Source organism: Crocodylus siamensis, chromosome 1 (genome assembly GCF_052110815.1).
Source record: "Crocodylus siamensis isolate JL-2025a chromosome 1, ASM5211081v1, whole genome shotgun sequence".
Taxonomy (NCBI): domain Eukaryota; kingdom Metazoa; phylum Chordata; order Crocodylia; family Crocodylidae; genus Crocodylus; species Crocodylus siamensis.
In genome coordinates this window covers 408,923,585-408,937,109 of record NC_143395.1, presented here as the reverse complement: position 1 = coordinate 408,937,109, position 13,525 = coordinate 408,923,585, and the positions used below count along the sequence as shown (strand labels likewise).

Sequence of the window (13,525 nt, the reverse complement as noted above, 5' to 3'; positions counted from 1 at the left end):
GGCAAGCAGGGGGTCAGGGCTGTGCACTGCCCCCAGCCTGTACTGGAGGGCTGGGGGACACTGGGTGTGAGCAGGTGGGGAGTCAGTGGGAGCACAGGGCCTGCACTGGTGCCTTGGGACTCTGTGCTCCTGCTCTTGCCCCAACTGGCAGGGGCTCTATGGAGCTGAGCCAGCTCCCCCCTCCCTGCTGGTGCAGCCTAGCCCAGCTTCACAGACCCCTGCCAGCCTGCACACCACTTTGGGCCCCACTGGTGCTGGCCCTGGGACAGTGGTCTCAAGGTGGTGACCAGGGGGCAGGGCACTTGTCAAGGGGTAGGGAAACCCAGCCCCCACCTCCAGTCTGCCAAAACTGGCTAAGTGGCCCTCTGCTCAAAATAAGTTGCCTGCCCCTGGCTTAGGAGTTACAGAAGTTCTGTGCGGAAAGAATGTCTTCTTAACTAATCCATTAATTACTTAGTCAGATGACATTTTTATAAGCTAGTAGTGTTCTAGGTTTGAGCAGGATAAGAGTACTCACCCATCTACTACATGAGGATATTTCATTCTAAGCCAGGCTGCAAGCATCCCTCCATATGACCCCCCTATGGCAATCGCAGGAGTGTTTTGGGCTCCTGGTATTGTCTTCCTAATGTGTTGAATTAGTATCGCAAAGTCTGCCAAAGCTTGCTCTGATGTCAAGTAATTCAGATGTTTGGAATCCTGAAACAAAAAAAGTATATTGTATAGTATAGGAGATTTTCTTTGAAAATCTTTGATTTTCCAGCAGCAAAAAGTTTGAGAGACTTCTAGTCCCATACCAGGTGTGATTACATTTTGATAGTATATTAAAACAACTTCTGCAAGTATTGGTAAAAAGAATCTAGAAATGCATAGATGCTTTAGTGAATACTATAGTTATGTACCATACTCACAAAATAACATTTTCTTCCAAAATCAACCCCCAAAATTGGGATGTATGCTTTGAGCAAGGAAAATGGTCTTCACAGAAAGAGACAAACCTAGAGACACCATGCAGGTCATGCAGCTTCCAAGATGGTGTGGTCCTGCACTAAACCCCTCACAACCATAGCTATTAGCTGAGCACAGTACCCTGTGCATGAAGCAGTAAGCGAGCTGCCAATAGTACCCCAATGAGCTTGGGACATGGAAGCTTTATTTACAGGTTCTTTATAAAGAGCCAACAGACTTATTATTATCCTTGCAAGGATCTGAGGTCTAACCTCCTGCAACATGTCCAGGAAGCATGGCATACCAGAACAGTCTGAACTTCCTGGAAACACCCTTCCTATGTATTACTCTATGCTCCCAAGAGGACTTACTCATGTTGCACAAATCAGCTATGACTGTGGTGTGGGGTAAGAAAGGACAGCCATCTCACTCTAGGAGTGACTCTCTCTCTTCTCCACTCCCTTCCCTCCACCCCCATTCTGCCTTCCAAGGAACAAGGTATGTATTGTATTTGGAGACATTTTGTATGCAAGAAAATAAGGTAAGTGTGGGTTCCTGGGCATGTATCTTAGCAGAAATAACCCCAAATCCTACTCATCCAAATAGTTACTGCTTAGTCAATAATTCTGCGTGTATAGAACAGGCAGGATTTAGGCCACAAGCAAGGAAGCATCCATTTCTTTTCAGTGACCTTAAAACTAATGTGGGGGAAAAGGTACTTACACTGAAAGACTTATTTCCAAAGGGCAAGGATTCACCGTAATATCTATGTTCAGCAAATACTAACATGGCATTAAGCTCTTCAGCCACTTCCCACATAAAACCCTAGGGGAAGAAAAAAAAAAAAGTGTTTAAAATGAAGAGAAAGTGAACTATTATTTGAATGTACTGTTAAACCCCCTACTCCTTAAATCAGAAAGAATTCCACCAACTCAGTTACTCTTATTCAAGTATTGTCTAACAATTGTAAAATTAAAAAAGACTGGCATGGACAATAATAAAAATAAATGCATTCCTAAACTAAAAACCAAATTCTGCCAAGAGCACTGCTCAGTATGTACTGCCAGAACTAAGTGCATTGGGACCCAAATTAAGTTACAAAATGAATTCTCATGTCTAAATAAACACTTACCTGGTTGTGTACCTGACAGAAACAAAAAACCACCAGAAGAATTACGGCCCTTGGCCCAGTCATGAGTTTCTGGCCAGCAACAAGTTTGGAGCTGGAACTGGGACATGCATAACTGGATGAGCATATGACACCATGCTGGAGCACAGATGCCCAGCCAGAGCACAGGTAGCTGCATGGAGACTTATTCCGAGCCACGTGTGACAGTGCGAGATTACAAACTGTGTATACAAGTTAAAAAACTTGTGCTTTTACACCTGAATATATGCCATTTAGACAAGTACAGACAAACAGGATCTAACCCCTAAACTACAACAGGTGCAAAAGATTTTCCTCTGGTGCTCAACTTCAGGCATAACCAATCCTTGTAAAGGCTGCTAATTTACCCTCAACTCCCCTTTGGGGCAGAGAGCTATTATAAGCCCTACTGACAGAAGGGGACTCCAAAGCTACTGCACAAGTTACCTTGCAACTAGCTTTCTCCTGCTACCCAGATTAGTACCTCAAAAAAAAAATCACACCCTTCCAACACAGACCATTCAAGGACTTCTTAGATTGCAGAGTGCTTTGAGATTCGGGTCCTAAAGCCTGAATTCTATTCTCTTTAAGCTGACTTACATGGAGAATATCATTTTCCTCATATTTTAAAATCCAGATCTGCAGTTAATTCCATATCCCAATGGCACCACCTTGCTTTCTCAATATCCCACTAGAAAGTCACACTCTAAAAGTAAAGAGATTAGGGAGCAAAAGTCTGATTTATACCCACTGTGTTATTGCAAAACCATGTGATATCTCCTTCATTGCCAGTATAGAAAAGTATTGATCCACCATCTTTCTTCCAGTACTGGTCTGCTATTAGGTACCGCTGCTGGAACGTACGATTTTCAAGAAATCCAAAGTGATCAACCTGTCAGAAGAAACATAAAACACACACTTTAAAGAGGACTGGAAAAGGTCAAGGATGAAGAGGCATAACATGCAAAGAATGCACCCAGGACAGTCCTCTCCCCTCCTTCTCCTACTAGGCAGTGTGCAAGAGCTCTAGCAAGCAATGACGCGGGCAATGCATGTCAAGGAATGCAAAATACTCCAGGAACTGCAGTTCTGAAGTGGACTCTGCCTGGGGGGAGAACTGACCCTATTTTTGCTAGTAAAAAAAACCCAGAAGTTTTGCCTTCCCAGCATGAACAGCAACAAAAATGGGGTGAAAGTTCTCCGCAACAGCAAACTCCACTACAATTAATAGTTTCTAGGGTCGGAAGAGACCCGAGTAGATCATCTAGTCCAAACCCCTGCCATGGCAGGAAAGAGTACTGGGGTCAAACCACCCCAGCAAGGTGTTCATCTAACCTCCTCTTAAAAAGACCCCTAGGTCTTCTCTTGGAAGCTGGTTCCAGATCCTAGCCGCCCTGACCGTGAAGTAGCGCCTCCTGATATCCAGCCTAAATCTACCCTCTACCAGCTTGTGACCATTATTCCTGGTCACTCCTGGCAGTGCACAGGGGAATAGTGACTCCCCCAGTGCCTGATCCCCCCTGATTAGTTTGCAACTGGCCACTAGATCGCCCCTCAGCCTTCTCTTGTGGAGGCTAAACAAATTCAGGTCCCGTCGCCTCTCCTCATAGGGCCTGCCCTGCTGCTCCCTGATCATGCGAGTGGCCTCCTCTGGACCCTCTCCATGTTGTCCACATCCCTCCTGAAGTGCAGCGCCCAGAACTGGACGCAGTACTCCAGCTGCAGCCTGACCAGTGCCGTGTAGAGGGGGAGGATCACCTCCTTGGACCTGCTTGAGATGCATCTGTGGACGCACGACAAGGTACAGTTGGCATTCCTGACTACCCCCCCCACACTGCCGGCCCACGTTCATCTTGGAGGCAATGATGACTCCAACATCCTTTTCTGCCTCTGTACTGACAAGAAGGGAGTTCCCCAACCTGTAGGTCTGGTGCTGGTTGTTCCTCCCCAGGTGCATCACCTTGCACTTGTCAGTGTCGAATCCCATCCTATTCTCATCCACCCATTCTTGTAACTTGTCTAGGTCCAATTGTAGCCTATTGCTCCCTTCTAGCATGCCCACACCCCCCCACATCTTAGTGACATCAGCAAATTTGAACAGGGTACTTTTTACCCCTTCGTCCAAGTCGCTGATGAAGATGTTGAACAGTGCGGGCCCAAGGACCGAGCCCTGCGGGACCCCACTGCCCACATCCCTCCAAATTGAAAATGACCCATCCACCACAACTCTGGGTACAGCCCTCCAGTCAGTTGGCAACCCATTTGACTGTGTGGGTGTTGACACCAGTCCCCCAGTTTCTTAATGAGAACAGGGTGAGAGACAGTATCAAATGCCTTCCAGAAGTCCAGGAAGGCAATGTCCGCTGCTACCCCTGCATCTAAGGAACTGGTGACCTGGTCAAAGAAGGCCACCAGGTTGGTCTGACAGGACCTGCCACTGATGAACCCGTGTTGGTTGCCCCCAAGCATTAAATCCCCTGCTGGCCCCTCATGGATGTGTGCTAGCATAAATTTTCTCGAACAGCTTGCCTAGGATCAAAGTAAGACTAGCTGGCCTATAGTTTCCTGGGTCCTGCTTCCCCTTTTTGAAGATGGAAACCACGTTGGGCCTCTTCCAGTTCTCTGGCACCACACCAGAGCATGAGTGCTCGTAAAGCCGTGCCAGGGGTCCTGCAATGACGTCAGCCAGTTCTTTTAGTACTCTAAGATGGAAATATTCAAGTCAGCCAGTCCAGACTATGTCCAGTCCCTCTAGCAGCTCCATAACTAGTTCTTCACTAACCCTTGGCCTAGGTGCACCTCCCCTGCGGCCTGAGGGGGGCCCAGCGGGAGGGTGGCTGTTCCGGTCCCTGCTCAAGAAAATGGAGGCAAAGAAATCGTTAAAACATGTTGGCTTTATTGTCTGGTGTGACAACCAAGTTTCCTAATGTGTCCTGCAGGGGCCCCGCATTATCCAGAACCTTCTTTCCCTCCCCCCCAAATGTATTTAAAGAAGGACTTCTTGTCCTTAATCTGGGAAGCTAGTCCCAGTCCCATTTCTGCCTTGTCCTTCCTGACTGTCCCCTACATCCCCAAGCAACCGCAGCATAGTCGTCCCTGGTGATGGACCCTCCTTTCCATTGGGTGTATGCCTCCCTTTTACCTAGGAGACATTCCCGGATGCTTTTAGCGAGCCATGGGAGCTTGCGTGCCCTCTTGTTCCCTTTGATCCTCGTTGGGATTACCTCCCTTTGGGCTTGGAGGATTGTCTTCTTAAGGAGCGACCACTCTCCTTGGACACCTGGCCCACTCCCCTCCGGGACCTCAGTGCTTCCCCGACTATTCCCCTTAGCTCATTGAAGTCTGCCCTCCTGAAATCTAGGGCTGCTGCCTTGCTGCAGGCCTTTGCCACCTTGCGCTGGATGGCGAATTCCAGCAGGTGATGATCACCGTCGCCCAGGTGGTCGAGCACCCGCAGCCCCCTCACCAGGTCATCTCCCGTGGCCAACACCAGGTCCAACAAGGCGTCTCCCCTGGTGGGGCTGTGCACCTCCTGGGTTCAATGGAGGTCTTGCACTCTGGCTAAGAACCTACGTGAGCGGTCAGACCTGGCTGATTGCTCTTGGCAGATGTCTGGGAAGTTCAGGTCCCCCATGACTACCACATCCTTAGACTTCACTACCTCCGTGAGCTGACCTAAGAATTCCTAGTTGAACTCTTCCCCGTGGTCTGTAGGAGACGCCCACTGTTAAGTGTCTTTCCCCCTGACTGCCTTGTAATCTAACCCAAAACACTTCAGACTGCCCTTCCTCCGATTCCTCATTAATTGATGAGGATGGGTATTCCTCCTTAATGTAGAGTGCCACACCCCCACCCTTCCTTCCTATCCTGTCCCTTCTGTACAGCCTATAGCCCTTGATATTCACCGCCCAATTCTAGAGATCTAGAATTCCCAGAACACCTTGCACTCAAAAGCACACACCACTGGCACCACTAGACTGTGTAGCCAGGAAATGCAAGCAGAGCTAGAGGGTTGGGTGTGGTGAGGCACCCTACTCTCCATCCTTTTGGCATCTCTCCTCTTAGGCAGAGCATGGGATGTGCCCTGTTCATTCACCCCATATTCCACTGAGGATGAGTGGAATAAGAAGATTCATTTTTAAATCATGTTCTTTCAGTGCAGGTGAAGTTCTTGGACTCAAATACATGAAGTGGATTTGACACCCACCCCCAAATCAGGAACAGCTAACAGCTTGGATGAAGCCTGAACACTCAGGGAGGGAAATGTAGTATCAGCTACAAGAGATGTACAGTTTTGCTGAACACTGCACTTAAAAAGGACATGATGTCGAGGAGTGCAGGCCTGCCACAATATTGCAATAGCAGCTAGAGAAACCCAGTCAGACAACTCTATTGTGCCATGTACTATACACATAGGAAGAAACAGTCCTAGTCTTTAAGATGTAAGGGATAATTAGCTACAGCAGGCTCATAAGTAAACAAAGATGACTGGTCATACCGTGAAGAATGAGTGATAGTTTGTCAAGAGTTCTCCAAGAAAATACTGTTTTTCCTTTAGAGAACATTGTTTGTATTCTTTTCTTATAAAACTATCCATTTTAGTTAAAGGGTGGTTCCTTACAAGGAAAAAAAAAAAAAAGCTTTCGTTTTTTCGCTAGGAAACCAAAAAACCTCCAAATGGAAAAACTGCCTCCATGGAAATTATTCTTTCCATCCATTTATAGCTGAAAGCTAGACATTTGTTCTGGACAAGAAGTCCACTGACTTCGTTTTTTGTTCTTTTGGTTTTTTTTTTAAATACATAGATCATGCCCCCTTCTCATAAAAAAAAAGTTTCCTCAAAAGATTTTTTTTGTGAAAAAGTTCAAGAAAACAGGTGGTGGTGGGGAAGAGTGAGCATTGGGGAAATTATTTTGCTTAAGCAGCAGTAATGTTAGGTCCAAAACCTTGTTGCAAATTGACCCTGTACCTGATGAAGACCATCTTGCATTCTGAAGCCTGTCTAACTATCCCAACTATACAGGCGGTCCAATAAAATACATAACCTGAAGAAATCTTTGCCTCAATTTTTGTACTGCCATAACTATATCACTCTTACACTATCCAACGTCAACTTGTTTCTGCCAGTTTACAGGCCCCCCCATCCCTTCCAATAAGGATTTATCTACACTTGAAAATGTTTTTGAATATATTATTACTGTGCAATTCCCCGTGTGGTCATGCACTTGATCTTTAGCTATTTTTGGTCAGTCTGGAATAATCTCAGCTATGCATGCAGGTTCTCCAGCGCCACCTGACTTTTGCTTAAGAACCCAATATTTATTGCTCTGAATGAAGACAGCCTCTGGCTCTATTTGAATTATTTTAGTACAGAGCAACACTTCTGCCCCCACCCCCTTTAGTCTCTTTCTCCATCTCCCACTGGATAGGTGGTGCCTCCTGGAGGCAAGAGCCTGACATCTGCTGGACTGAACATCTGTGCTTGCCACCCTCTGCCTTCAGACTCTACAGTCCCTCACATGCTTATAAAACCCAGCTCTTTGAATACGTCCTTTGTTTTTAAAACATCAAGTGACTTTACTGCTCATAAAAATGAGGGATCCATGTTGCAGCATAAGCAGCTGCTGTGCAGACTTCTCCATACAGCTCAGACGATGCAAACCTGCAAGTGATTTGGGGAGAGAAATTTTGTACATCAGGAAAAAAAAAAAAAAGAGATGGGAAGGAGAAGACTGCTTTTCTTTTTAAAAAGAGACATTTTATAAAGATGCTTTAAAGAAACAAAAGCAAGCTTGCAAAACACTGGTGCAGGGGATGTCATGCTCTCCTCGTACTGAGCTTGGAAGAAGCTCACCTCCTTTGTAAGACTGTATTTATTATTCGTAGTGTTATGAGCAGGCGCTGTATGGAGAGACAAGGCCCTTGGACCCAGTGACTAATTCCAGCTCCGATTAAACATGTTTATATACATGCTTAACTTTGTGGGCATGAATCATTCCACTAAGACAGCTCATCGTTTAAAGACTACACTAGACAAACCCTAATGACAGTAGACTGTGGTGGTCCGACACTGATAACTGGTTGCTGCTTCTGCAAATGTAAAGCCTTTTGCCCCCCGCCCGCCCCCAGACTTTATATGAAACTTAGTGCTGTAATAGGAAAGTGATTCCTAGGAAACAGGGACAGACCCAGCAACACAAAGTGCTTGGTCTAAAAGGTCTGAAGCAATTAACAAAAGTTTAGAGGGAATATATTAATGAAGAGTATCCAGGTAGTCGAACAAAAATGTCAAAGTCATCCTCAGCCTGAAGTGGTGCATCATGGTAGTATGCATAAGGCATCCTAGTGTCTGCAGCCAATAGCACAAGGGCCAGCATAGTGCCATGTCTAGTTGCCTCTGACTTTCCAGCCTGAATGACCAGGAACCCACTTACAACTGTACTGTAAAAATACTACAGATAATGGTCTAGTAAAAAAATTAAATACTTTATACCCAAAACTAAATAAAAATATCTGTGCTAATATATGAACAATTCCAAGTCTGGGTTAAGGAGGAATAGGATATATATTCCCATAACATTCCTATGAGTAGAGAAAAACTAGGTGGTTTGGCTAGGGATGTAGAGGACTTGGACTCAGTCATGCGCCGCCTGTTTGAGAGTGAAAAAACACCGACTCAGCGGTTCCACATTCCCAGCCAAACTAAAAGCCTGCAGCATGTGATGCTGACATCCCTCCCCTAATACTGCTCCGTTCTGGCAAAAGCCACAGAATTATTTTTAAATTAAGATTTGAAGGTAAAAAACACAAAAACAAAAATTCAGAAGTCCAAATTGCTGAGACAGGATAATCTCCCAGCAAGTGCTAGTTAAAAAAAAAAAAAAAAAAAAAAAAGAAGAAGGCTTTGCAACTTAAACACACACGAAGGTACAAACGTCTTCTGGTTGGGTTTCTATGCACCATACCCCTTAAAAAGGTGTTTAGTGCCACACAAGCTATATTTTTCCTTGGTACCTGAAGAATTCAAGGCAATAATTCCAGTTAAGATTTTGATAATACAAGGCCTGTTTACAACAAAATCTGACCAATTCCCTGTTGCCCAACATAAAAGAAAAACCATTCAACACAAAATGAAGCTAAATTTTGCAGAGTATTTTTATTAACATTAAATTTTAAATTCAAATGTGAAACTTTTACTTGTTTCCGATTTCGGCCAACTTTCTTTTTAGAGTTTTGACTTTGTAGGGTTTTCTTGTCAACAGACCGATGCATCTGTTCCCTCTAAATGTAAAGAGTCATCTCCCACAACATGACTGATGTAGGTCCTATAGTTCAAGTGTTGAGAGAAAAAAATGCCTGCACAGAATTTCAAATCTTCCTTTTCCTTCAATAGGGCAGTTAGGTTGAATCAATGGCTATAAACATTGGTTCTGCATCAGAATACTACAGGTTCTGCTACAGACTCACTGCTCAGCCTGGGTTATGTCACTTCAGTGTTTTGTTTCATAGTTTCTAGGGTCGGAAGGGGCCCGAGTAGATCATCTAGTCCGACCCCCCGCCATGGCAGGAAATAATACTGGGGTCAAACGACCCCAGCTAAGATGTTCATCTAACCTCCTCTTAAACACCCCCAGGGTAGGGGCCAGAACCACTTCTCTTGGAAGCTGGTTCCAGACCCTAGCCGCCCTGACTGTGAAGTAGCGCCTCCTGATATCTAGCCTAAACCTGCCCTCTGACAGCTTGTGACCATTATTCCTGGTCACTCCTGGCAGTGCACAGGGGAATAGTGACTCCCCCATTGCCTGCTGATCCCCCCTGACTAGTTTGTAACAGGCCACTAGATCCCCACCTCAGTCTTCTTGTGGAGGCTGAACAGGTTCAGGTCCCGTAGCCTCTCCTCATAGGGCCTGCCCTGCTGCCCCCCGATCATGTGAGTGGCCCTCCCCTCCGCTGGACCCTCTCCACGATGTCCACATCACTCAAAGTGCAGCACCCAGAACTAGATGCAGTACTCCAGCTGCAGCCTGACCAGTGCCACATAGAGGGGGAGGATCACCTCTTTGGACCTGCTCGAGATGCATCTGTAGATGCATAACGAGCTACGGTTGGCCTTCCTGACTGCCCCCCCATGATCACCTTGGAGTCAATTATGACTCCAAGATCCTTTTCCACCTCCATGCTGACAAGAGGGGAGTTCCCCAACCTGTAGGTATGGTGCCGGTTGTTCCTCTCCAGGTGCATCACCTTTCACTTGTCTGTGCTGAATCCCATCCTATTCACATCTGCCCACCCCTGTAACTTGTCTAGGTCCGATTGTAGCCTGACGCTTCCTTCCAGTGTGCCCACCGCCCCCCATCTTAGTGTCATCAGCAAATTTGAACAGGGTGCATTTTACCCCCTCATCCAAATCGCTGATGAAGATGTTGAACAGTGCGGGCCCAAGGACCGAGCCCTGCGGGACCCCACTGCCCACGTCCTTCCAAGTTGAGAAGGACCCATCCACTACCACGCTCTGGGTGCGGCCCTCCAGCCAGTTGGCAACCCAATTGACTGTGTGGGTGTCTACACCACAGTCCCCCAGTTTCTTAATGAGAACAGGGTGAGAGAGTGTCAAAGGCCTTCCGGAAGTCCAGGAAGACGATGTCCACTGCTACCCCTGCATCTAAGGATCTGGTGATCTGATCGTAGAAGGCCACCAGGTTGGTCTGACAGGACCTGTCACTGATGAACCCGTGTTGGTTGCCCCTAAGCATGCAGTCCCCAGCTGGCCCCTCCTGGATGTGTGCCAGCATAATTTTCCTCAAACAACTTGCCTAGGATTGAGGTAAGACTAACTGGCCTATAGTTTCCTGGGTCCTCCTTCCTCCCCTTTTTGAAGATGGGAACCACGCTGGCCCTCTTCCAGTCCTCCGGCACCACACCAGAGCACCACGAGTGCTCGTAAAGCCATGCCAGGGGTCCTGCAATGACCTCAGCCAATTCCTTAAGGACTCTAGGGTGGAAATCGTCTGGGCCGGCTGACTTGAATACGTCCAGCCCCTCCAGAAGCTCCCCAATTAGTTCCTCACTAATCTTTGGCCCAGATGTGCCTCCCCCGGGGCCCGAGGGGGGCCCAGGAGGGAGGTTGCTGTTCTGGTCCCTTCTTAGGAAGACAGAGGCAAAAGAAATCGTTAAAAATCGTGCGTCTCCATTTCTTCTTTCCTTTCCCAGCCTTTAATGTTGGGTTAGCCCCACTTATGCAGTCCTAGCTAAAATTAGAACTCCCAGTGGATGGGCCTGAAAGAAAAGCCAACAAAAAGCTGTCACCCTACTCACAAGGACCTGTACTTCTGGCACCAAAAGCACAAGTGCTTATTACATGAGAAAACAGTCAGTTCATTACTTCTAAATATAGTCAGCAAGCTTAGCTTCTAGTAGTTGGTCAGCAAGGATAAGCCACTTTAATACTGAAGATCTACAAGAAGGAATGCAAAGCAGCTTGAACACACACACAAAAATGCAGCTTCTGTATACTGTTGAGAAAAATGCAAAGAGTTTAAAAATCAGAGCATCAAACAGCAGCAAGTGTGAGAAGCAGTCTCTCTCAACACTGACAGAAGAGAACAAGAATTAATGCATCAGTGATTCTAGAAAAAGGATTTAGATCCCAAGAAAAGCTCTCCAGAAACAGCAGAGGGAGCTGTCATGCAATCCAACTTGAACATACTCCTTGAAGACCAGGAATGGCAAGAAATCAAGTTAAAATGTACTCATATAATTCAGGGTTTCTGGTTGCAGCTGTGTTGGTCTAATGACTAGGCAGGCAAGGGTCTTAGAGCAGATGTGGTATCTTATTAGACCAACCAAGTAGTTGGGGGGAAAAAAAAAAAGTTCTTAGGAAGTTTTCAGATAAGTCACCCTTCTTCAGAGACAGGGTGACTACACCCAAAAGTTTGCCAAGAACTTTCTTCCCTCTCCAACTAACTCAGCTGAAGTAATAAAAGATATCACATCTACTCAAAGAACCTTGCCTCACATGATCCAGCAACTCAGATCTTGCACTTTGGGGAAGGGGAGGAAAACCCACCTTTTTGACAATACTATACAAGAGATTCCTGAAAGTTAGAGGGTTATAAGGACAGTTTTCAAGTTAGAAAGAAAACAGATAAGGATCCAACTAGCATTTTAAGACACATTTTGCAAGTCAAGTATTTAAGAAAAAAAAAAAAAAGAAAAAAGAAAAACGAAATTATTCATTGACTTGTCAAAGCTACAATGTTTTGGGTACAGAAATCCTAGAATGGAAGTTACTGGAAATGAACAAAAGTTGACTTTCAGACTGGATAGGGTAGGAAGGGCAGGGGGAAAGGAAGAGGAAAAACAGAGCAAAGAATTCAAACTTGGGGGGGGGGGGGGAATTATTTGACATCCGTCTGTCACTGACAGACAGTGACCTAGAGCAGGGGTGCTCAACCTCAGGCTCATGGGTGAAGTGTGGCCCACAGAGCCATGACGTCCATCCCACAGGACTCCACAGGTCAGAGAACTGGGGTGGTGGCGGCAATACCAGTGCCCTATCCCACTTCCAAATTCCAAGCCCTGCCTGAGGCATTGTAGCAAGGCCATGCCCCACCAAGGCCAGACCACAGCCCCTGCACCCCATGCAGCTGGATTAGGGCCAGGCTGCCCCCCCACTCCCACAGCTGGATGGGGCCCTACAGTGCCCACCCTGAGTGACAGATCAGGACCAGTGGCCAGGTATGGCCTGGGTACTGCCCATCCAGCCTGACAGGCAAAAGTTTGGAAACCATTTTTTCCTAGATCAGTGGTGCCCAAACTGCAGTCTGCAAAGCCCTGGGAAAGGTTCCACAGCTGGCCCACCTATCGCACCCTTTCCCTTGTTCAATTCAAAGGTTCATCATAATGCATGCAAGACAGTCTGAGATTTTGTATATAACCATCCCCCCCCCCAATCTGTATATGTACATGTTTTGCATGGGCAATGCATCTGTAATCATACTACTACTACCAGAATGGACTCGTAAATCAGGGATCCAAGTTTTCTGCTCACTGTGGAAAAAATGCAGATCTCCTTTGAGAGAGAAAAAACCCAGGAAACAGCAGGTTTCCCCTTGTAGGCTGGCAGAGTTCCAACCTAGAAGGGGCTGCTTGGGGTGGAGGGGGAGCTGAGGGCACCACATGCACATAGCAGCCAGGTATGGTGCTGGAGAGCAGCTCTCTCCAGATAAGCCTGTAGTGGGGAGGAAGATACAGGCAACCTTTGTTTTAAAGAACAACTAACTGTGAACTTCTGTTCACATGACATCTTTGATCCAAGAGGAACATACCATATTTCATAAGAGAGCAGCAAGACAGACTGCTGAAAGAGAGCACCTTCCAGATGGAGCACAGCTGTGATTTAACAGTGCACTGTAGGACTATGCCCACTTG

General features: G+C 46.5%; 1 protein-coding gene across 4 annotated transcripts in view; it reads right to left on the bottom strand.

Moving 5' to 3' along the window:
• Positions 1–13,525, bottom strand: part of PRCP (prolylcarboxypeptidase) — a 183,155-nt gene that overhangs the window by 152,137 nt on the left and 17,493 nt on the right. For all 4 annotated transcript variants that reach the window (XM_090030682.1, XM_090030683.1, XM_090030680.1 and 1 more), the window contains exons 2-4: positions 2,847–2,987; positions 1,672–1,773; positions 518–699 (exon numbers count right to left, since the gene is read on the bottom strand). In XM_090030682.1, the coding sequence (XP_089886808.1) occupies positions 518–699; positions 1,672–1,773; positions 2,847–2,987 (425 nt within the window). The remainder of the gene's footprint in view (positions 1–517; positions 700–1,671; positions 1,774–2,846; positions 2,988–13,525) is intronic.